At 43.4% G+C, this 25,102-nt stretch overlaps 1 protein-coding gene across 5 annotated transcripts in view; it reads right to left on the bottom strand.

The window, feature by feature from the left end:
- The window catches only part of LOC149153083 (nodulin homeobox-like), a 470,087-nt gene that overhangs the window by 280,543 nt on the left and 164,442 nt on the right, over nt 1–25,102 (bottom strand). For all 5 annotated transcript variants that reach the window (XM_089438602.1, XM_089438603.1, XM_089438600.1 and 2 more), the window contains 2 exons: nt 2,160–2,243; nt 1,936–2,064 (listed from right to left, as the gene is read on the bottom strand). In XM_089438602.1, coding sequence (XP_089294728.1) covers nt 1,936–2,064; nt 2,160–2,243 — 213 coding nt within the window. The remainder of the gene's footprint in view (nt 1–1,935; nt 2,065–2,159; nt 2,244–25,102) is intronic.

Genomic DNA, 25,102 nt, shown 5'->3' with positions numbered 1-25,102 from the left:
TCCCTTTTCAAACAAGTAAACTCTCTACTTACCGAAAACAATAAGTGTACCACCTATATTAACAAATGAAAGATAAGAATTATATGGTGAAAATACAAACCAACATATCCTCATAGTCAACACACAACCAGATTCTCACAAATCCCAACATACACATCATTGCTTATGTAATCTTAGAATATGAAAACGCACTATGAAGAAGACAACAATAGAAAAGCAATGTGCCTCCAAGGTTAATACCTAAGTCACCTGACACGGGGATTCGGGACACGTAGGATTCGGGATTCGTGGTGTCTGATTCGGGACACGCTGACCCCCCGGAACAGGACACGTTAGGACACGTTATATATTATTTTATTAAAAAAAAAAAAATATATATATATATATATATATATAGATAGATATATATATATATATATATATATATATATATATATATTAAAAATTAGATATTATCATATTTCTCACACAAATTTTAATTAATGATACAAATTTATTGATTTCAAACATAGATCTTGATTCTTCATCTATAGCTATGCCTATTAGTAATTACTAATTAGCATGCATAGTACATACAAAATTCAAATAAATGTCAGTGGTACTAGTCACATAAATGATAAATTTATTAAAAATTTAAATCATGATTCATAATTCATAACTGAAAGACAACTTACAACTAGATTTCACCATTTTTTTTAAATGGTGCAACCCTTTCGAAAGAACCAGATAAAAACTGAATCAATCAAGGTGGCACATCATGCTTGTTTGACCTCTAAATATCAACAATAATATTTGACCACTTTTTTCTCTGTAAATAACGTTGTTCCCTCCAAGCAAACCAGATTCAAGATGAAAAGATATAATGTTGTCCAGACTCCAAACCTTAGGGTTATATATCTCACATCTATACTCAGGAAAAACTGAAAGCAACCACTTCGTCAAATGCTTGCTTTGATATTACAATATTGAACTCCATGCCAATCTCAAGCAAGGAATTTCAGTGAACCAAATCCCATTTATTACAGCAGCATTCCTTTAGCAGCATTTAGCATCTCAGTGAAGCAAGGGTTGTTCAAATTTGGCTCTTGAATATGCAACTACATTCAAGACAGAGGCCATATTTCATTAGAAAATCATCCAATCAATCAAAGAATAAAACCATCATTTCACACAGTTAGGATATGGAAGATACTAGAATAGGCCTTTAACTTATAATCGATTCATTAATCGCCAATCTTATGAACAGTACAAAAGAATGCTGAAAACTCTGGCTTGACACGTCCCAAAAATCGCGACACACACTGCAAATTCAGGACACGTTATAGGACACGACGTGTCCTGAAGTTTGGACACGAATCCGCAGAGAATCGTGTCGGATTCGCTGGATTCGCGATTCGACAGGGCTTTTGGACGAATCCGGTATCTTAGGTTAATACAAACTCCATCTCTTGTTGTGAAGGTAGATCACCAATGTCATTGCTCTCCCAGTTCTCAACTAACTCAAAACACACAGACAACACTAGGGGATTTTACAAACATCTAGAGTCTTGTGTAACAGAAAATTTGAGTTATTATAAGATAGATGAATTAGTGATTGCCAAGGTAATTGTTTACACAATTTTGGGCAACACTGGTTCAGAAAATTAAATCTTTTTATAAAATACAGGTGAAATTATAATTTTATGGTATTAAGTATTCCTCCGACATATACTAATGTCAAAACCTCAAGTTTCTTTACAAATAAAACAGATGTTCGAACAAGTTTGACTACTTCCAATTATTGTAGTAATAAAAACATCATGCAGTACAAAACAGAACTATAATCACTAGAGAATTTTGCAATCTTTTTAAACATTGCTTATGCCCCTTATTTGTAATCCTACAAAACAAAATTAGGTCATTCCAAAGTCTAATTGTCAAAAGATGAGGAAAGACCTTTGGATGTGCAAGCAAAACATGTACAATGTCTTGCCATTCAGAAGACACAAAAGCTGTTAAAAGATAAAGGGTACATGCAACCAATGTTGCATGGTAAAGCGTCAAGAAGGTCCCAATGCAACTATCCTGCAAAGTGGCAAACATGATAATAGGTACAAATGGATAACAAAGATATCCAAAAGAAGGAAGTAAACCACAAAATGCACTTGAAAACTAAATACCTGCTCCGAATGTGCAAGTACCACAAGCATAAAGAAAACCAAATCAATAATCTGCTCTGTAAATCTCAACTCGTCCAACAATATCTACAAAGAATCCAATAAGCGTTAGCAGTATGATCTTATGGAAAAAATGACACAGATCGCAGCCATAGACAATCACCTAAACATGAATATACATTGCTATATTAAGATAAAGAGAATCCATCCATCCCATGGGCTACATGGATGACCAACAATAGTTATTATGGTTTGATGTAACGACGGATGATCTGTGCCCTACATCCCGGAGACAAGCACTATTGCCAACCCATGAGTCAGCACCACAAAAGATGGCTTGACATGCAATGACACAAGTGTGATTTAAAATTTGACCACATGCACAATGATACCATTATACCAGCAATATTACTATGCCAACCAAAATAAAAGTTAATTAATATCATCATGCAATAAAGAGCCACGTAAAAGCACCAGCATACTTCACAGAAAAGACTACTCAAATGCGACTGAATTGAAATAAAATTTCCAAGCCTAGACATTCTTCCACAAAACAAGGATAATCTAGCAGCAAAAGATTATGCTTCTACATGAATCAGTACAAAAAAATGGTTGAGTGAACGTCACTAAACATACTGTACAACCCTAACAGTAAAACTGTGATAATGTTACTTGAATAACAAACAGCAGTATCATTCATTCAATAATATCTAAAATTGACTTGTGAATCATACAAGCATGATTAGTTAATTTTAGGGCTAAATAGTTATCTGTTGTAGATAATTGCATTTTAAAACATTTCCAACATTTTTCACATTATATTCACCCCATATCATCATAAGCAATTATATAGAGAGAACATTAACAATAACAATGCAGCGGAACAGTTCTTGCATTTTAAAACATTTCCAACATTTTTCACATTATATTCACCCCATATCATCATAAGCAATTATATAGAGAAAACATTAACATTAATGATGCAGCAGAACAGTAAGGAACGATAGAAAAAAAGCATACATAATAGAGACACCAGAATTTTGGTCAGAAACCAGGGAAAAATCCCACAAGGGGGAAAACCCAAAATCAATTCTTCTTCTTCTTAGATATTCATCAAATGTTCAACTGAGATACAATGTACAATTATAATGAGACACAAGTCTTTCAACATCAATCACATTAGGCCTCCTAGGGCCAACCCTGAATCATACAACATCCTCATAATATGGCAGCAGATATACCTGTTGACCATGTACATGTCAACAGTTCCAAGAAGCAGAGTATAAAGCAGTGGATAAATTTTTTCGTCATTATCATCATTGCAATCCCAAATTCTTCTATTTTTATTGTAAAAATGATTCTAGCATGACTATTAAACCATGCAACAACACCTAGGTAAGCCTATGATTCTTGTAGTTTTTTAACCTCCCCAATTAATTGTGTTTGTAAACACGAATAATTGATAGAGTTTTTCTCCCAGACATACCCCTAAGCTAGGGTGGAACTCATTGATAAGGTCTTAGGTGAGTCATGGTGTTATCGAGTCGATTTGTTTTATCATACTAAATCATGTGTCTTGAGTCACAGAATTTGGTTGTGTCTAAAGAGGTTGTGTCTATGTGTAAAATTCCCCTTCTAAGGGTTGATTATTGTAATATCTTGATGTAAAAGTGTGTCTAGGAAATATTTTTGGTGAATGGTTCCTCATAATTAGAACACCATTACCAAAATATTTTTTAAACCCACTTAAAGGGTGGAAAAATATTTGTAATCCCCTCTTATGTTTATTATTTAATTTTATGGCAAAAATAAAAATAAAATTAGGCTGAAATTGTCAAAAAAATACAAAATGAGAGGAAAAATTAATTACTCTCCAGTGGAAAAATAAATAAATAAATAAATTATTGAGGTTATTTTCAAAGGAAAAAATTCATGTCAAAATAAAGAGCCTCATTTCCAAGGGAAAATGACCCATTTTAGAAATTCAATGGACCCAGGAAAATTATTTTCCCAGCGAATCGAAAATTTTGGACCAAGCAATTAATAATTTTGCACGAGTAACGATAATTCTATTTTTGAAGATCCTCCGGTGGTCCATGTTGCCGCTCAGACTAGCAGGGGTCCTAGGAGGGGTTCCTATAGAGCAACTACTAGGTCAAGTGGCAACAATGGAGCAATAGCCCACTGTCACCTCAACTAAAGCTCCCTGCTCTTTACGGACTTTCACCGATGGGAGGAGTCCCAGTATTAGGGAAATCACTAGGAGAAATATAATAATGGTGTAAAGGTAGTGATTCCAAGAGCCTATTCAAAGGAGAGACTCTAATGATAGGGATTGCTTGTTTTAGAAGCAAGATGAATGGCTCTCTATGAAGGGCTAAAAGGAGACCTAGGCCTAGGGTTGACGAGTATCTCTTGGTAAGAAGTGCAGTAGACCAAAGAATCCTAGAAGGATAGGATTCCTAAGCAATCCTTGTGAAATTGGAATGATAAGTTTACGAGATCACAACGAATCCCTAGTGGACCCAAACAAGGCCAAGGGTTTGGGATGAAACTTCAAACAAATGGACTTGACCAAGTGAAGGGGTAGAAAAGGATCAATGAGATAGGATTTGACTTAGATTTTCAATGCAATGATCCTTAATGAAGCCACTAACCAAAGGTAACATAGGGAGAAACAGTCCTCAAGCTAGGGCTTGGGATAACTTGAGATTCCACCATCGAAATGGCTTGGAAATTGGAGGACCTCTCAAGGACACGGAAGCGCGGATCTTGACCAAGTTCCATCAAATTTGGAAGGCTACAATTGATTTTGTGTGATGCCCTACGAAGCTTACAAGGGTTAGGGCTAAGAGAGAGAAAAATAGGTGACAAAGATATTCGTTTTGGTGACCACCTAGGACTAGACCAATGCCTAGCCTATTGGGAGAAAGGACTCAATATGATTCAATGTTTAGAGATGCTTATACCCAATCAAGGAGTTCCCTACCAACTTCACTTGACCCTAGAGGAAGCAACTAGGCTACTAGGAAAAATTTTACTTCTTTAACGCTGCAATTGATGACTTATCAAGGCAATTATGAACAATCATATACCCCTAGGATATTTATTCACCATACTTTGCATAAACATATAAAAGGCCCTCACAAAGACAAGATCGAACAAATTTGCATAGATTAAGGCAGCTACACCAGCTTCATGAGCGAAAATATTTCATACATTATACAAGTGCAAAACATGTAAAAGAAACCATGTAAAAGTCGCTTCAAAGTATAGCGAAATTTCCCAATCACCAATACAGACAAAAATCTAAGCTCCAAGATAGGAAACAAGTCCTTCCAAACATCGAAATGCATTAAACTTCCAATTCATCCATCAATAAGGCTAGTGAAATTCTCAAGAAGAGATACAAGTCCAAATCCAAGTGATGATCAAATGAAATGATCATCACATCAATATATATCCTCCCTAAGGGGTTCAATTCGCCTAATAAGCCCTAATAATGCCCCAACTAATAAAATAATGTGCAAAAACAACATTCCTTGGTGACAACCCCATCAAGGTAGCTCCATAATACAAAAATAAGCCTCCCAAGAGGGCAAAATAATAGATACAATAGGTCGGAAGGCCATTGAAGAGGCCTAATCGAGTGCAATGTGTGCCAAGATGAATGAATGAGCTCCAAACATAGTGATAAAGGGGTTGGCCCATTGATATCCAAGCAAATGACCTGTGGTGACCCCAAGTGGCTATGGGGGCACAGAACATCCTCGTGGGTCTCCAAATGGATCAAAGAACCCTGTATCCCATTTGAAAGGGCTAAAAGAACAAAGCAAGCCCTCCCATTGTCTCCCATAGTGAGACACATCCTCATCTGGGCCCTGGATCAGCTGCCAAGTCTGTGGTGCAAGAGTGGAGCCAGTTAGGCAAGGTGGTCCAAGTGCATCACCATCATCTAATAGGTGGAATACGAGCAAGCAATAGGTGAAACTAAAGGATCCCATGAAGTGGCAATCTGCTCTCTGCTATGGTGGAGACCCGTGGCTCTCAACGCTCACCCTACAAATGGCAATACATGCAATCCTTTATAAGATCCAATGCATTCCCTCGCCTTCCAATGCAACCAAACATTAGTGCAATTGAGTAAATGAGCTTACAAATCATGGAACCAAGTGGACACTTCATGGTGGCATGCCCTTCCATAGTGGGTTTTAGAACGTACAAGTATCTCCAAGTTCAAGAAGAAGGTTAACCAAGGAACCTATTAGGTTGTTTTAGCCTCTAAGGGGATGACATGTCCATGGTACATCTATCAAATGGCAGGTGGCACGTGATATAATGGTGGAATAGAGTGGGGCATCAGCAGAAGGTTCCAAGCCACATGCGATAATACAAGGCTAGCTATAATAAGGGAAGCCCACACTTGGGTATATGGATGTAGGAGGGAGCAATTGTGGTACATGAGTTTCCCTGGCCTTTGTTTTTCCACCCTTCTTCATATGCCTTTTTCCTTTTATTGATATTTCTTTTATAACTACTCGAGGCTCTAGGGGATAAGAGCATGAGGTGTAAGATATAGTTGTGGATACCCCTTTAAGATGGGACAGTGCATCGCCCACCGGGGTTTAGGACAATCATGGGTTCCATAATGATGAAAGGGATCGATATGAGGGACCCTAGGAACCAAGGTGATGGCCATAATGATAGGGGTAGAGCTCATGTTTTGCCCATGTGCTAAATTTGTATGTCCTGGCGATCTTTTGCATTTTATGGTACATTTCCTGTTGAGAGTGGCCAAATTATGCTTTTTCCTTTCTTTTTAGCTGCATCAACCTTCGGGGCATCGTTTAAGGCCCGACCCAAGCTGTGGACAAGGGGGGGGGGGGGGGGCTAACTCCTTGTGGACCCAATGGACAAATGTGGACCCAGATGGAAATATGGTGAATGGGGTTATAATGAGCGGAGGTAAAATATTCTCAATAAGAAATAATAGTGATAAACAAGCAAATTCCACCATGCATTCACAAAATTTTAATAAGCAAATAAACACCAATAATTCACCCAGAAAACTAAGCCATAATGAGCCAAATTATTATCAAAGAGGAGAGTACAAATGTATGGAATAGGTGCGCCTGGGCTTGCCAAAGCAAGCGGGGCAAACCCCAGGTGAGAGAAACGTTGCTCTGATGCTATGAAGTGCTTCCTCCTCAAGCTTCTGCATTGGCCCCAAAAATCTGCACCATTGGCTAGAAAGAAACCCCTGTTTTAGCCCCTTGGAATGCTCAAAAAATTCTGCCAAGTTAATCTTGGGCTCTCCTCCACAAGCCTAGAAAAACCCAGAAAGGGTTGGACCTGGTTCCAACCTTTCAAAATTACCCCAATTTTAGTGAGCTCCTCCTCCCCTTTGGATAATTTGCTCCATAGGAAATCAGCTGCCAAAAACACCTCCAAAATGGTGAGCAAATCCTCCAAATATCTTCCCTATGGCTCCTAGCAAAGCCCAACTCCAAATTCCCTACCAAGCCTCTCCCACATGCATCCTTCACTATGTACTACGCAGGCCCAGAACTCCTTCTGCGCAGGCCCAAAACTCCTTCTGCGCAGGCCCTGGAAATGTGCCAATGTCACTGCAAAATTCCCACAGAAATAAGCTCGACTAGCACTCCAAATCTCAAGCAAATGATAGTCCCAATCTCTCCCTGAAAACTCGGCAAAATATCTACTCCACAACTAGCTCCCCAAGGAGTGTGAATTTCCCTACTGTGCCCAGTCTGTTGAAGGAACCACACGAAAACTCCTAAAAAATCTCCCGGAACAGCTCCCCAATGTAGTGTAGATGACCTCCTAGGGCTGGCGCTCGAAGTCCACCGAAGGTAGGGTGGGATTTCCACACAAAAACCCCGTGTGCTAAGCAGCACTGTGTTGTCCTAGCTGAACAGCTCAAGAGAATAGTAGAGACAATGTAAAATGATCAAAAACCCCAAATGAAGTTTCTCTCCTCATACTTATACTTGTTGGCCCCACCTTCCTTCTCTCTCCTCCAATTCACTTTGCCTCCTTTTTCTTCTACTCCCACAAGTGTGTACTAGCTTAAGGGTACGAATTCACCTTTTTGGGTGGTCGCCACTTCCCACTAGCACTTTAATATTTCCCTTTTTTTAATGTTTGGCTATGCTTTCTCCCACAAAATGAAGTGACTCCCTTTACCACCCACTTATCCTAAGTTGAGCGAAAATTAATATAACTTAGACAAAATTGCAAAATTGGTGTAGCTGCTAGGTGAAATTAAGTAGAGGGGACATCACAGTCCTCCCCTCCCAAATGTTGCTTGTCCCCAAGCAATTGTAATGTGGGGTGTTGTAAAATATGCTCACCCTCCCATGTGGCATCCTCATCCAACAAATTCCTCCACTGCACCAAATACTCCCTGATAGTCCTGCTCCTCAATCTCCTCTCCCTGGTCTCCAAAATAGCCTCAGGCTCAAGAACCAAATGCCCCTCATCATCCAAAGGGGGTAGCTCAGTAGTTGTTGTCACCTATTGTCCCAATACCTTCTTGAGGCATAAGACATGAAAGACATTATGCACCTTGCTTCCAGGTGGAAACTCCAGCTCGTATGCCACCTCACCAATCCTCTTGATCACCTTGTAGGGCCCATAGAAGCATGGTTGTAGCTTCTCGGCCCCCTTCTACTTCAGCATAGATTGTCTGTATGGTTGGAGACGTAAGAAAACCAAGTCTCCCACCTCAAAATGTCTCTTAAGCCTGTTGATTTCTGTTAGCATCAGATGTGCTCTAAGTCTCAAAATTTGCAAGGAGGCTTGGGCACATGTATTCCAAAGAACCCAGAAAGCGTTTTGGCAAATTCCACTCGGAGACAATTTTCTTAAAATAATTAATTTTTTTAATGCGACCCTAAGTTTAAACCTAGGAAATTAAAATAAATAATGGGTATTAATTTAACTATGGGTGTAACTTCTAGAAGAAGATGAGGATTAAGCAGAAATGATCTTAGCCATTGATTAGCTTCTAATCTGGGCCGTTGAATGTCAACGAGGAGATTATTTAAGGAAGCTTGAGGGTCATTTGGAAGACACACAGAGAGTTGATCAATCAAATCGAATCACTAGAGCTAGAGGCAGCGCAGCAATTTGTAGTGATCACGCAGTGAGGAGTAGAGGGAGTTTTGGCTGGAGGATCTTCTCTGGAACCAAGAATACTCAGCAAAGAGGCAGAGAGACACACAAAGGAGGCAGCTCAGAGGCCACAGAGGGTGACGCAGAGCCAGGAAGGGCTCACGTAGACCCCACGCAAAGCAGCGGAGAGCCTCCATGCAGAAGTCCAAGATTTGCTAAGAGGCTGATGCTTATGAGCCGGGAGGGCTGGAATCAGCGCCTGAGAAGCAAATCAATCTCCAGCAGAGGTGACGCAATGCCTTAAGAGGCTGACACATGCCCAGCAGAGGCAGCGCAGAAGTCGCTAGGGAACTTGTTGGTTCAGCTACCAGATCAGCCGGGACTTACAGTGTAGAGTGAGGTAATCTCACTAATTTCTTCCGCAAAGTGATATTCTTTGTACTAGATTGCCAGCAAGGAATCCAGAGGTTGTATTCAGAAATACTTTAGCTTAATAATAAAAACCCTCGGATCTGTTGCTCCAGTTTTCCCGCATTGGGTTTTTCCGGGGACATTTGTCCAAAAACCACTGTGTCGTTTGTGTTGTATCTTTCTCTTGTTCAGATTCTTGTTTCGGCATATTATTTAATTGGTGTAGGCTGCAATGTATGTATTTCGATATTTGTCGTAGGAAACTGCAAATAACTTGTTCATGTAAATCTAACAAGTACGAAAAATATCATCAATGCTGCAGTAGGAATTCTCGGGTTTAGGAATTTTCACATGGTATCAGAGCAGTGCAGGTGAGACAAGAAGAACAATGCCAGAGAGCACAACGCTGAGCAGAAAAGGAGATCGAAATAGCTGCAGGAGGCAGTGGTTCAAATCCCCAGAGGGGTTTGCGCAGTCCAAGCCGGGAAGGCAAAATTTTCGAGGTAGTCTCTCTCTGAGTGAGTCGACAGAGAGGAAGGGCTTCCAGATCGAGATCTTGTCGTGGCAGAGGGAGCAGCGCTGAGCCTCAGCGTGAGGAAGAGCTGGTGGGATGTATTTTTTCTACAGGCCATTTTTGTTGGGCAGAAAGATTTCAGAAGAGAGAAGAGAAGCACAAATGAGGGGATTTTTTCTCAGTAGACTTTCCGCCAAGAAGTCTGTTTTCTTATTGCAGCAACAATAAGAAGCAGAGAGGAGCAATTCGACATTTTGGTGGTAGAGATGGAAACCAGTGGGCTCAGAGATCAAGACAGGTTAGATGGGGCATCCAACTACGTCATCTGGAAGGCAAGAATGTCATTCCTTCTAGATGAGCATTCTCTCAAGACCTATGTCGACAGCGTGGTAGCTGAGCCTACAGATCCAAATCCGCTGAAGAAGTACAAGGCAAAAATGGTGAAGGCAAAGAGAATGATCCTTGACGGAGTGAAGGATCATGTAGTCTGTCACATCGCTAGCAGAGGGACTGCTAAGGAGATGTGGGATGCGTTGTCTACGTTGTATCAAGGATCTTCCGAGCAGCGGAAGATGTACTTAGAGAAGAAATTGAGATCTGCACAGATGCAGAAGGGGGAGCGCATAGATTTGTTCCTCACGAAGCTTCAGGAGACCCGTGATGAGTTAACAGCTGTGTGGTCTACACCTCAAGGGTCTGAGTTGGTTAGACTGTCCCTAAATTCAGTCTCAGATGAGTGGCAAGTCTTTGTCCAGAGTATCTTGGGCAGGGTGACTTTGCCAAATTGGGATGAGATGTGGGCAGCTCTCAAGCAAGAGGAGCTGAGGAGAGACTTGGTCAAGTGTAAACTTGACGGAAGCAGCAGCAGTGGGTCGAAGCCCAAGGAGGAGGATGAGAATGCAGCCCTTGCATCCAAGGGGCAGCAAGAGCAGCGGAGGCGGAAGAAGGACGTCTCGAAGATCAAATGCTTCAGGTGTGGTGAAATGGGTCACTACGCAACACAGTGTCCTCTCAGGAAGAAGGACAAATATGAGAAGCACGATCTAAAGGCTGCACCTCTGAAGATCGAGGAGGAGGAGTTCGCTATGACAGCCAAGATACCTTCAGGAGGGAGGTGGGTTGATTTAGAGTTGTAGTTCGAAAGATCTACTAATGGGCAGGATGCTTGAGGAGCCCACCACTAGGATCAATACCTTGCTACGGGAGCCCAGATTAGAAGTAGCAGGACGGACCAGTGTCAGATGGAGCAGAGGAGTGTTGGAGCGACAGATGCAATGGCTAGAAAGCCAAGTCTGAGCAGCGTAGTGCAGAGTTGCAGCAGTGCACGGAAGCACAGTGCAGTAGCAGCAGCAGCACAGTGGCTTTAGAGGGTCAGCGTAGGACTGGCAGCAGTCATATCTTCAGCATCGAGATGTATCTATGTTGAACACTTGTTCAGTAATTTGGGATGTTTTTCCATTGCTGATGCAGTAGCAGCAGCAATTTACAATGCAAAGGCAGTTGGCAATGGCAGTGCCAGCAGCAACACGAATGCAAAAATTCAGAGGGAGTTGTAGTACGAATGCAGTGTTGACAGTGGTAGTGTCAACAGCAATACAATTGCAGCAGCAGCGCAATAGTTGGTGGACAGCATGTCAGACATCAGTAGCGCAGAGGACGATGTTATGAAGTCAGGGTGATGCTTCAGTGGGAGGCATTGCTAGAGCACATTCCTCGCTAAGAGGGAGTGTTGATTTCTGGTAGCATCGGATGTGCTCTAAGTCTCAAATTTTGCAGGGAGGCTTGGGCACATGTATTCCAAAGAACCCAAAAAGCGTTTTGGGAAATTCCACCCAGAGACAGTTTTATTAAAATAATTAATTATTTTTAATGGGACCCTAAGTCTAAACTTAGGAAATTAAAATAATTAATGGGTATTAATCTAACTATGGGTGTAACTTCTAGAAGAAGACGAGGATCAAGCAGAAATGATCTTAGCCATTGATTAGCTTCTAATCTAGGTCATTGAATGTCAACGAGGAGATTATTTAAGGAAGCTTGAGGGTCATTTGGAAGACACACAGAGAGTTGATCAGTCAGATCGAATTGCTGAAGCTAGAGGCAGCGCAGTGATTTGTAGTGATCACGCAAAGAGGGGCAGAGGGAGTTTTGGCTGGAGGATCTTCTCCGGAGCCAAGAATACTCAGCAAAGAGGCAGAGAGACACACAGAGGAGGCAGCACAAAGGCCAGAGAGGGTGATGTAGAGCTAGGAAGGGCTCACGCAGGCCCCACGTAGAGCAATGCAGAGCCTCCACGTAGAAGTCTGAGATTTGCTGAGAGGTTGACGTTTCTGAGCCAGGAGGGCTGGAATCAGCGCCTGAGAAGCAAATCGATCTCCAGCAAAGGTGACCCAGTGCCTTAGAGGTTGACGCAAGCCTAGCAAGGGTAGCGCAGAAGTAGTCGAGGAACTCATTGGTTTAGCTGCCGGATCAGTCGGGAATTGCAGTGTAGAGTGAGGTAATCTCACTAATTTCTTCTGTCGAATGATATTCTCTATATTGGATTGCCAGCAAGGCATCCAGAGGTTGTATTCAGAAATACTTCAGCTTAATAATAAAAACCCTCAAATCTGCTGCACCAATTTTCCCAGAGACATTTGTCCAAAAACAACTGTGTCCTTTGTGTTGTATCTTTCTCTTGTTCAGTTTCTTGTTTCGGCATATTATTTAATTGGTGTAGGCTACAGTGTATGTATTTCGATGTTTGTCGTAGGAAACTACAAATAACTTGTTCATGTAAATCTAACTTGTAGGAGAAATATCATCAATGTTGCAGTAGGAATTCCTAGGTTTACGAATTTTCACAAACCCTATGCCTGTCTACATACATTTTTTGTTGATTTTGGGCGCTCTGTAAATTGTCTTTGAAAGCCTTAAGGATGTCTTGGCTCTCCTGTATTCTATCTTTGGCCCTTGGGGCCCTATTGTCTCCAAAAACAAGGTCAGCAAAAGATAAAGCATCATATCCATATAAAGCACGGAAAGGTGACATACCAATAGACATATGGTAGGTAGTATTGTAGCAATACTCCCCCAAGTGCAACCATCTCATCCAAGCTCGTTGTTTCCCTGTCACATAGTTCCGCAAATATCCCTCTAGCCACTTATTAACTATCTCAGTCTGCCCATCTGTCTGAGGGTGGTAGCTGGTACTAGGAGTGAGCTTTGTGCCCACCAACCTGAAGAGCTCCTGCCAAAATGCCCCCATGAAGCGACTATCCCTGTCACTGACTATGGTCTTAGGGAGACCATGCAACCTGAAAATCTCTCTGAAGAATAGCTCTGCAACTTGCAAAGCAGTGTACCTGGTGGGGATAGCAAAGAAGTGGGCATACTTCGTCAACCAATCCACCACTACATATATACAGTCACAGCCCTACACCATAGGAAGTCCTGTGATGAAGTCCATCGAAATGCTCTCCCACTTCCCCTCAGGAATGGGAAGCGGTTGCAGTAACTCCTGCACATGCCTCAACGCATCCTCTTTGAGACCCCTCCAAGCAAAGCGCTCCATAATTGTCCTGTAAGTCTTCAAGAATCCCTGGTGGCCTGATAGTGGCGAATCATGTGCTGCATGGAGAATCTTCCCCCTCAACTATGAACCTAGTACCAGATATATGTGTCCTTTGTAGTAAATGACACCATCCATCACCAGGTAGCGCTCATCCCCATGAGTACCATCCAAGATCTCACACGCCTGTCAATCATTGGAATACTCCACCAAAAGTTGTGCCTTCCAACCATGGCAGAAGCTCATGACTGAAAGTGTCATGGGCCTCCTAGATAAGGCATCTGCCACTATGTTCTGCTTGCCCTTGGCATACTCTATGTCAAAATCGTAGGCTTGAATCTTGCTGACCCACTTTTGTTGCCTCTCATTGAGGCCCTTTTGCTCCAAAAAGTCGAGAAGGCTATTATGATCAGTCTTCACGCTAAAGTTATTGCCCACCAAGTACTATCGAAATTTGGCCAATGCATGCATAATGCCCAACATCTCCTTGTCATAGATAAAGTACAGCCTCTCATGACTAAGGAGCTTCCGACTCTCGAAAGTTATTGGGTGGCCTCCCTGTGACAAATACTGCGCGAATGCCCTCACTTGATGGATCACACTCCAGGGTGAATGGTTGTGTAAAATCAGGCAAATCTAACACCAGACCACTACTCATCACCTTCTTGAGGTGCTCAAATGTTGCTTGTGCCCTATCCATCCATGCGAATGCCCCCTTCTTAGTCAAATCTATGAGGGGTGCCGCTAGCTATGAGAAGCCTTTTACGAACTTCCTGTAATATGTGAAAATGCCCACAAATCCCCTCAGCTCAGTCACATTCCGAGGAATTGGCCAGTCCCGAATGGCTCTAATCTTCTCCTCATGCACCCGCACTCCATCCTCTCCAATAATGTGCCCCAAGTAGAGCATCTCAGTCAACCCAAACTCACACTTGGACAGATTTGCATAAAATTGTTGCCCCTCCAAAATACAAAGCACCTCCTCTACATGCTGCAGGTGCTCCTCCCATGTCTTGCTGTAAATCAATATGTCATCAAAGAACACCAACACAAACCTATGCAACTACTTACGGAACACATGGTTCATGCAAGACTGGAAAGTAGCAGGTGTGTTGGTCAGCCCAAAGGGCATAACCAAAAACTCAAAGTGGTTGTAGTGACACTTGAAAGTTGTCTTAGGGATATCCTAATGCCTCACGCAAATCTGATGGTACCTTGAATGTAAGTCTATCTTAGAGAATTATTTAGCTCCTCTAAACTCATCCATAAGCTCATCTATGCGAAGGATGGGGTATTGGTTCTTCAGCATCTTCTTATTAAGATCTTTGTAGTCAATGCACATCCGCAACGTACCATCCTTCTTCTTCACCAGAACAACTGATGAAGCGAAGGGACTAGAGTTGGGCCTAATGTGCCCCAATGCCAGCAACTCCTGAATAGCTCGCTCAATCTCATCCCGATAGGCCTTGGGATGTCTGTATGGGGTTGTGATGACTGCCTGTACCCCTGGCTCTAGCTCAATAGTGTGCTCAAACCCCCTGTCAGGTGGTCGTCCTAGTGGGATGTCTCCAAATACTGTTGGGTACCTGTCTAGAATGGCCTGGATGTCCAGGTGTGGGGGTTTGGGCTCACCCCCTGCATTAGATATCTTGAGCTCCACAGCCCACTCTATATCCCCACGTCTTAAGTCTGCCTCCATACTGTGCATTGACACTGTCTGTGGGGGATATGAGTGCATGCCACTCAACAACACCAACTTCCCATTTGGCCCTGTGAACTCCATCTCCAATCTTTACCAATCAATGGTAACAGGCCCAAGAGAGTAGAGCCACTGAACACCAAACACCGCATTGGTGTCTGGAACGTTAACCACAAAGAAATGGTCCGTCATCGAATAGTTCCCCATCACCACTGTCATCCCAAGAACATATCTAGTACACTGCATGGTATGGTCTCCCGACACCAAGACGAAGAAGCCCTCAAAGGACTTTGTGCATATGCCTCTCCTCTACACCATCTGGGCATCTACGAAATTGTGGGTTGCCCCACTATTTACTAGCACTGAAATGCGGTGTCCTTGCATCGTGCCCCTGATCCTCATAAATAGGTACTTCGACACTCCCTGAAGTGAAGGGATAACTCCAGCTGCAAGCAAGAAAAAAGCTCCTCCTGGTGGGGGTGGTGGGCCTCCTCCTCTTGTCACTTGTGTTGATTTGAGGTAGCATCGGATGTGCTCTAGCCACGAAAGTTGGTGGAGAGGTTGGGGCACATGAGATCTCCAATACCCAGAAAGGGTTTGGGCAGATTCTAAACATTTCAGGAGATATTAAAATAATTAATATTTTTAATGGAGTCCCTAAGTCTAAACTTGGGGAAAATAAAATATTAATGTGTATTAATATGAAACTGTGTTAAAATGGTCCAAAAGACATGGATCAAGCCAGATCTAATCTTCGCTGTTGATTAGGGATTTAATCTCGGTCGTTGATATGTCAACAGGAAAAGTATAAGAGGAGGCTTGAGTGTCACTTGGATCAATCATTCTATTCTCTAGAGCGGGGTTTGCTAAGAGAGATAGAATTAGTGATCGGGAGATGCAGCTGAGGGGCATTTGAGTACAGAGAGACAGGGAGGCAGAGATAGTCTCGGGAGAGCAGCACAGTAGCCGAGGAGAGTGATGCAAAGCCATCTAGGGCTCATGCAGGGCCACGCAAGGGCAGCCGGGAGCTGCGCAGAGCCTCAAAGAGGCCAACATTGCTGACGCAGAGGGCCAGAGGGCTGACACAAGGCCTCCTAAGGCTGACGCAGAGGGCCAGAGGGCTGACACAGGGCCTCCTAAGGCTGACGCAGAGGGCCAGAGGGCCGACACAGGGCCTCCTAAGGCTGACGCAGACCCATCCGGGGTGACACAGGGCCAACGCTGGGCAGAGAGGGGCTTATAGTCCAAAGAGAGGTTGACGCTGGGGTTTCTAGGGTAGATTTGTGCTGAGTAGCTGCCGAAAGGTTTATTCGAGGTTTCAGCCAGGAGATTTGTCAGAAACTGAGAGGTATTACTGCCAAGGAAATTCTCTGTTGGGTAGGCCAGTTTCGGCACCCATATTGTACTCTGATATTGCTGAATAAGAAAACCCTCAAATAGCTGCACCAGTTCCCACATTCGGTTTTTCCGGGGACATTAGTCCAAAAATAATGGTGTCATATGGTGTGATTGTTTTTGTTTCCTTTAGTTGCTGATCTGTAATATGTTGAACATGCAATAATGTTTATTTTCAATATTTACATTGTAAATAACTTGTTAAGTAAAATAACAAGTAGGTAGGAATAAATCAGATAAAGTGCATGCAGGGTTTCTAACTAAGTAAACTTACAAAACTTCAACATGGTATCAGAGCATGATTGTAGATCACAGGAGGACTAAGGACATCAGCCGAACAGAGCGATAGCAGCAGAAAACAGTTGACCCGAGGTGACAAATGTTGTTTCTAACAGAGCAGCAACAAGGGAAGGGTGACGCAGTCCCTGCGTCATCAAAGGTGAGCCGGGAAGAGGTAGCGCAAAGGCTAAGGAAGGCAAAGAGAACCTCACGTAGAGCCACGCAGTAGCTGGGAGGGCTGACGCAGTTGGCTAGGGAGGTCGGGTTGCTGGTGCCGGGATTGCGTAGAGCCTGGGAACTCTCACCTTCAGGTTGGTGGGGTTTAGAAGGCTGTGAGAATATTGCAGAGTGGCGCTGGTGAGGTACTGTAGTCAAAACAGTACCTGACAGAGCAAGGCCAGAGGAGTTGCTACCGAGGGTTTCTAGCCAAGGAACCCGGATCAGTGATGCGGTTGCACAAAGATGATCAGAGTAGGGGGCATCTCGACAACGGCAGAAGGATTTCCAGGAGGGAAATCAGGACTCAGAGGGAGTCCAGAAGAGAACTTCCAGACGGGAAGTAGAGACTCAGAGGGGTCGAACAGAGAAATTCCAGGAGGGAAGTAGAGGAGCATCATGGCACTACACGGAATAAGAGACCAGGATAGACTGGACGGAGCGTCGAACTTCATAATCTTGAAGGGCAGAATCTTATCCGTACTTGACAGAAATCGTGTCAAGAACTTCGCCTTGAAAGTAGTAGCTATCCCAGTCGACCCCAAAGATAACGACAAGTAGGAGGAGGCAATGGCGAGGGCCAAGAGCATCATCCTTGACAAGGTCAAGGATCATGTAGTACCACACATAGTCGAGAAGGAAACGACATTTGAGATGTGGGGGCTCTCAAGAAGTTGTATCAGCATACTTCTGTGTAGAGAAGAATGTTGCTTGAGAATCAGTTGAGGTCGTATCAGATGAAGAAGGGAGAGTCGATTGACACCTTCCTCGAAGGATTGAATGAGATCCAAGATCAGTTGACTGCTAAAGAAGTGACACCGGATCAAGAGATGATGGTGAGGAAAGCCCTCAATGCTGTCTCAGAAGACTGGGAGGTATTTGTCCAGAGTATACTGGGTAGAGGGACTCTCCCACCTTAGGACGAGATGTGGGCAGCTCTTCGCCAGGAAGAGATCAGACGGCAGTTGAAGACAAGTAGCAACAGCAAGGGGATCAAAGTCAAGCAGGAGGAGGAAGATGTGGCCCTATCATCTTAGGGAAAGCAGGAAAAGCGGAAAAAGAAAGATCTCTCCAAGATCAAGTGCTTCCACTATGGGGAGCTGGGTCATTATGCGACCCAGTGTCCAAGGAAGAAGTGTAAAGGAGCATCTTGTGAGACTAAGGCAGCGCTAGCACGGGCAAAGAAGGAAGTTTTAACATACGATGATTGTGCCATGAGTGCACATGCACCACTTGAGCAGAAGTGGAGAGACATCGAGCTGTAGTCAGGCGGACTACAGGCGATGAGGGGAAGGATCCTTGAGGTACCCAGCCTCTTGGATTAGACCTTGCTACGGGAGCCCCGACAAGGAGTAGCAGGACTGGCTGATGTAGGTAGAGATGGATGCGGATGGAGCAGCAAAGAGAACTGCAGTGCAAGAGTCCCGAGACAGTGCGAGGCTAGCAGGCTGCAGCAGTGCAAGAGGCACAGTAGTGTTGCACCAGTGCAGGATGGCACAGAGAGGTGTGCAACGGTGCGAGATGCAGGGAGTTGTTGCAGTAGCACAAAGGTCAGAGAGGGAGCACTTGTCAGCAGCAGAGGGAACTTCAGCATCAGGAGGGTCTCTAGCCCAAAAGGGAGGTCAGATTGGGAGATTAGTTACTTACTTCTCAGTAAGGGAGTTGCAGTGCAACAGTGGGCAGCACAATGCAGCATGATGAGAGCAGGTGCAGTGCGGATGCAGTGCTAGGAGAAAGGACCAGCAGTAGCACGGATGCAGAGGGAGTTGTCGTACAGATGTAGCAGTGGCAGTGGCAAAACCATGGGCAGCAGTACAGGATACAGCAGTGCAGAGGATGTTGGGCAAGAAGGCCTAGCATCAGCACAGGTACCGATGTCGGATGATCAGAGTAATACTCAGTGAGGAGTATTGCTAGAGCACAGTCCTCGCTAAGAAGGAGTGTTGATTTGGGGTAGCATCGGATGTGCTCTAGCCACGAAACTTGGTGGAGAGGTTGGGGCACATGAGATCCCCAATAACCAGAAAGGGTTTGGGCAGATTCTAAACAATTTAGGAGATATTAAAATAATTAATATTTTTAATGGAGTCCCTAAGTCTAAACTTAGGGAAAATAATATATTAATGTGTATTAATATGAAACTGTGTTAGAATGGTCCAAAAGACATGGATCAAGCCAGATCTAATCTTAGCCGTTGATTAGGGACTTAATCTCGGTCGTTCATATGTCAACAGGAAAAGTATAAGAGGAGGCTTGAGGGCCACTTGGAGAATACACCAGAGTGATCAGTCATTCTATTCTCTAGAGTGGGGTTTGCTAAGAGAGATAGAATTAGTGATCGAGAGATGCAGCGGAGGAGCATTTGAGTACAGAGAGGCAGAGATAGTGCCGGGAGAGCAGCGAAGTAGCCGGGGAGAGTGACGCAGAGCCAGCCAGGGCTCACACAGGGGCAGTCGGGAGCTGCGCAGAGCCTCAAAGAGGCCAGCGTTGCTAACTCAGAGGGCCAGAGGGTTGACGAAGGGCCTCCTAAGGCTGACGCAGACCCATCCGAGGTGACACAGGGCCAGCGCTAGGTAAAGAGGGGCTGAGCAGTCCAGAGAGAGGCTAGCGCTGGGGTTTCTCGGGAAAATTTGTGCTGAGTAGCTGCCGGAAGGTTTATCCGGGGTTTCAGCCAGGATATTTGTCAGAAACTGAGGTATTACTGCCAAGGAAATTCTCTGTTGGGTAGGCTAGTTTCGGCACCCAGATTGTACTCTAATATTGCTTAATAAGAAAACCCTCAGATAGCTACACCGGTTTTCCCACATTGGGTTTTTTCGGGGACATTAGTCCAAAAATAATGGTGTCATATGGTGTGATTGTTTATGTTTCCTTTAGTTGCTGATCTGTAATATGTTGAGCATGCACTAGTGTTTATTTTCAGTATTTACATTGTAAATAACTTGTTAAGTAAAATAACAAGTAGGTAGGAATAAATCAGATAAAGTGCATGGAGGGTTTCTAACTAAGTAAACTTAGAAACTTCAACAACCTGTGGCTCACCATCACCCATGCCTGTCTCCTGCTCTGCATCATCCTCCGGCTCACTATCAGAAAACACCTTTATGAAGTGTGCCTTGCCCTTGGTACACCTGTGCCATGGTGCGCATGGCTCTGGGCAAGTGAAGCACAACATCCTCCTACGAAGGTCCCTCCAGGTCTCATTGTCCAACTGCCCACACCCCTGAATATCTCGTTGTGGTGGAGGCCTAGTGTCTCTACCCGTCTGCTCGAATACGGGTCTAGTGGGTACCTGCGCTCTGGTCCTCAAAAGCGCATCCTGCAAATCCCAAGCTTGGTCGATTGTATCATGCAAAGTGGAGACCTATTGGATCTCACTAAGCCCCTTAGTAGCTCTGCTAACCCCTCCACAAACCGGTCTCGGTACTACCGGTCTGCTTGAGCCGTGTCAACTCTCCGAAGTGCTCCTTAGGGTCTCTCCTCTCAAAACGCTTTAACACCCTCTGCGTGAACTCCTCATAGGAAGTAATACCTGCATGCCCCAAGCTAGCCAATCCGTGGAACCACCAATCATGAGCCTCTCCCTCCAAGTACAAAGTGGCAATCTTGATTGCCTCCATCTCTATCATCTAGTTAAGCTAAAAATATACATACAGCTTCTCAACCCACACCTTGGCTGAGCTCTTAGGAGAGCCATCAAAAGTTGGAAGGAATAGCCTTCCCACTGTAGGCAGCAAATCAGTGCCATGCGTATAAGCTCCCCCACTCAGCCCCTTGTTCTTGTTGTTATCCTTGAGCTGGAAAAAATCTTTGAAGGTGATGCCATCTCTAAAATCAGCCCCATATGGTTGGTACTCCAAAAAGTACTCTCCCATACACATATCCTCGTGCCCCTACTGCCCTCCAACACCAGATGCTAGAAACGTAGGGATAGTCGACCTGAGTGGTGTACTATAGATGTGAGGCATGTTGTTTGGGTTTGTGACCTGGTGGTGTGAGGTACTTGAACCCTCTCCGAAATGGATGTCTCCTTGGTTGCCCTTACCCTTGTTATTACTATTGTTCCTTTGTCTCAACTCATCAATACCCTTGGACAAATCATTGATAGCCTTCAAGAGGCTTTGGGAAAATTCCTCCTCTCTCTTCTCTTTGTCATTATGATTATCCCCCATGTTTGGTTTCTCAACCTCCTACTCAAGGGTTTCTGGGTCAAGGGTAATTTGTAGCTCTCTTTCCTTGCTTTTGTACCTCTGTCTCTTGTATGTGATATTCTGCCTGTCCTCTGGTGTCATAGAATGAAGGGTTTCCCATAGGCTGAGCCAAGATTATGGCTCTAATACCACTGTAATATTCTAATAAGAAATAACAAGGATAAACAAGCAAATTCCACCATGCATACACAAAATTTTAACAAGCAAATAAACACCAACAATTCAGCCAGAAAACTAAGCCATAATGAGCCATTTTATTATCAAAGAGGAGAGTACAAATGTATGGAATAGGTGCACCTGGGCTTGCCAAAGCAAGCAGGACAAACACCATGTGAGAGAAATGTTGTTCTGATGCTATGAAGTGCTTCCTCAAGCTTTTGCGCTGACCCCGAAAATTTGCACTGTTGGTTGGAAAGAAACCTCTGTTTGAGACCCTTAGAATGCTCAGAAAATTCTGCCAAATTAATGTTGGGCTCTCCTCCACAAACCCAGAAAAGCCCAGAAAGGGTTTGACCTAGTTCCAACCTTCCGAAATTACCCCAATTTTACTGAGCTCCTCCTCCATCTGGGTAATTCACTCCACAGGAAATGAACTGCCAAAAACACCTCCAAAATGTCGAGCAAATCCTCCAAATATCCTCCATATGGATCCTAGCAAATCCCAACTCCAAATTCCCTGCCAAGCCTCTCCCACGTGCAGCCTTCACTATGTACTACGCAGGCCCAAAACTCCTTTTGCGCAAGCCCTGGAAATTTGCCAATGTCACTTGCAAAATTCCCACAGAAATAACCATAGATAACACTCCAAATCTCCAGCAAATGATAGTCCCAATCTCTCCCTGAAAGGCCGGCAAAATATTTGCTCCACAACTACCTCCCCCAAGGAGTGTGAATTTCCCTACTGCGCCGAGTCTGCTAAAGCAATCACATGAAAACTCCTAAAAAATCCCCCGAAACAGCTCCCCAATGTAGCATAGATGACGTCCTAGTGTTGGCACTCGAACTCCACCGAAGGTAGGGTGGGATTTCCACACGAAAACTCTGTGTGCTAAGCAGCATTTGGTTGTCTTTGCTAAACAACTCAAGAGAACAGTAGAGACAATCTAAAATGATCAAAAGCCCCAAATGAAGGTTCTCTCCTCATACTTATACTTGTTGGCCCCACCTTCCTTCTCTCTCCTCCAATTCACTTTGCCTCCTTTTTCTTCTCCTCCCACAAGTGCGTACTAGCTTAAGGGGTACGAATTCCCCTTTTTGGGTGGTCCCCACTTCCCACTAGCACTTTAATCTTTCCCTTTTTCTAATGTTTGGCTATGCTTTCTCCCACAAAATGAAGTGATTCTCCCTTTCCCACCCACTTATCCAAAGTTGAGCCAAAATTAATATAACTTAGACAAAATTGCAAAATTGGTGTCACTGTTAGGAGAACTTAAGTACAGGGGACATCATAGGAGGGGGGTGATGTATATGGTGTCGGGAAGGGAGACCACGCAACCAAAACCGGGGTTTTCCATGTAGTGCCACCCCTAAAGCTAATAGCTAATAAAGGAGATCCCACAACACTAGGATACAAGGCTAACCATCAAATTGGACAGAGGAGACCAGAGTACAAACCAAGCCCACTCCTTCCACCGAATCCCCCCACTAATCCATGCCCAAAAGTGTCCATGATAAGTAAACAAACATTCCCACCAACTACACAATGAAAAGCCATACCTTCGGGGTTGAAAGGCCCACCTTCAAACATACAATCATAACATATGGGCGAGGGAGCATATGGCTAGCTCAAGTGGCGGAGATAGTGGCACATCAAGCAATATGGTGGTTGCAATGGGTTGCTGGCTGTCGGTTGAGGACCATAGAGGAGAAAAATTTCTCCTATGGATACTACCCACGGGTGGTGGGTAACAGTCCAGAAGTCAAAATTTGATCCCTCCGACCCAGTAAACAAGGAAAATCGAATTCTTTTAGAGATTCGTGTTAGCTTATCAAGGGTTCAAAATTTTTTTTAGGATCAAGACATGGATCGAGCTACTAACCGTTATTTTCCACTTGGAGGGGTTTATCCCTCGCATTTTCTATATAAGAAAGCTTTCTAACTCCTCATTGTAACTTCAACTAATGATATACTGAGCTAAGCTCTGCTGGATTTCTCTTGACAATAAAGCATAAGTCTTTGGGGTTTCAAGTCTAGGTGTCTCTCTCAATGATTTATGGTAGGTGTTGAACTATCTGAACGCTCTAATGATTTATTATTGAATATTGTTGTTTCAATAGTTAGTAGTTGGATCATCTATTAGCATAGGTATCTTGCTTTAGGTGTTGGGTTCTAGAGAAACATTTTATGCTCACTCGATCTAACAGGTATCTCTAGATCTTGAGGGTTTTAAATGTGTATCTAAACCCCTTTTGAAACTAACAATTTATCTTTCAAAGTGTGTAGAGATCTTCAGGTGATTTAGCGCTTGGGCAACCCCCAAGTACATAGACTTTGAGGAGATCTTCATCTTGTTTGGCTTCTCGGCTTGATCTAACGATTTGTTTTGTAGGGAGTTTTGGCCAGTACATTAAAATAAAATTATTTCTATCACTTATTTTCAAATTTCTACTTGGGCTATAAAATATTTATTTGTTAATTAGAGCTTGAATTTTCTTGTAGATATTGTGAATAATTTGTAAATAAATTTACTAACCCTTGTACTTTATTTTGCATATTGTAAATAATTATTCGGGGTTTTTATTTTCAAATTCTTCAAGATCTTGTGGACGGCTCTATTTATATAACTTGCAGGTGCCAAAGACCAAGATATCGAAGCCAAGTCTAAAGTTTGAAGGTTATGGCCCTCACCTAGCCTAGACGACTAGGGTTTAGGCAGTATTCAGCTTGAGAAGTGGTCGTCCAGCCCAATGAGGGAGAGCGTTCACTTTATGAAGGTAGATCTTGTTGAGAAATCAATAGGGCTGAAATTGAAGTGATTTCTTTTTAGCTACATAATTGCTTGTGATATTCTTTTAATTAGTTTCTTCTTCTCTTGTTATTATAGAGTTCTTTATCATCAAACAGCTACCAAAACATGAAGATCAATAGAACATATGGATACAAGATTTAGTCTGCTAGCCAGGGCCAAAACCTCTCCTAGAGAGGAAAACCCACAAGAAATCTCCTCTTCTTATAGAATTTTCAAATGACGAATTCCAAGACCCTTAGACCCAAGACTAAGACCCTTCCAAGACCAAGTCAACCTTCTTGAGGATGTGCTTCTCTTCACCAAGTCAAACCAAGTCAAATCTCTTCCAAATGCTCAACTTCGACTTCTAGCAACAAACTTCGTCCCTCACTGCAGTCCTGCAACTTCGGCCCTCTTGCAATTCGCTGCAACTTCGCACGTGTGGGTGATTAGGGCTCTTTTAGACTTCCTCCTTCCTTCGCTTGGGTTGCTTCTTCTTCAAAGGCTTGTAGATGATCAACTTGACTTCTTTACTTCAGATTCCATCCCTTCTCTTATAGCTCAGAAATTTCATCCTTGTAGCTAC

This window comes from Pinus tabuliformis, chromosome 9, assembly GCF_031772625.1.
Source record: "Pinus tabuliformis cultivar Carrire ecotype Pingquan chromosome 9, CPIR1, whole genome shotgun sequence".
Taxonomy (NCBI): domain Eukaryota; kingdom Viridiplantae; phylum Streptophyta; class Pinopsida; order Pinales; family Pinaceae; genus Pinus; species Pinus tabuliformis.
This window is presented reverse-complemented; position numbering and strand designations above follow the sequence as displayed.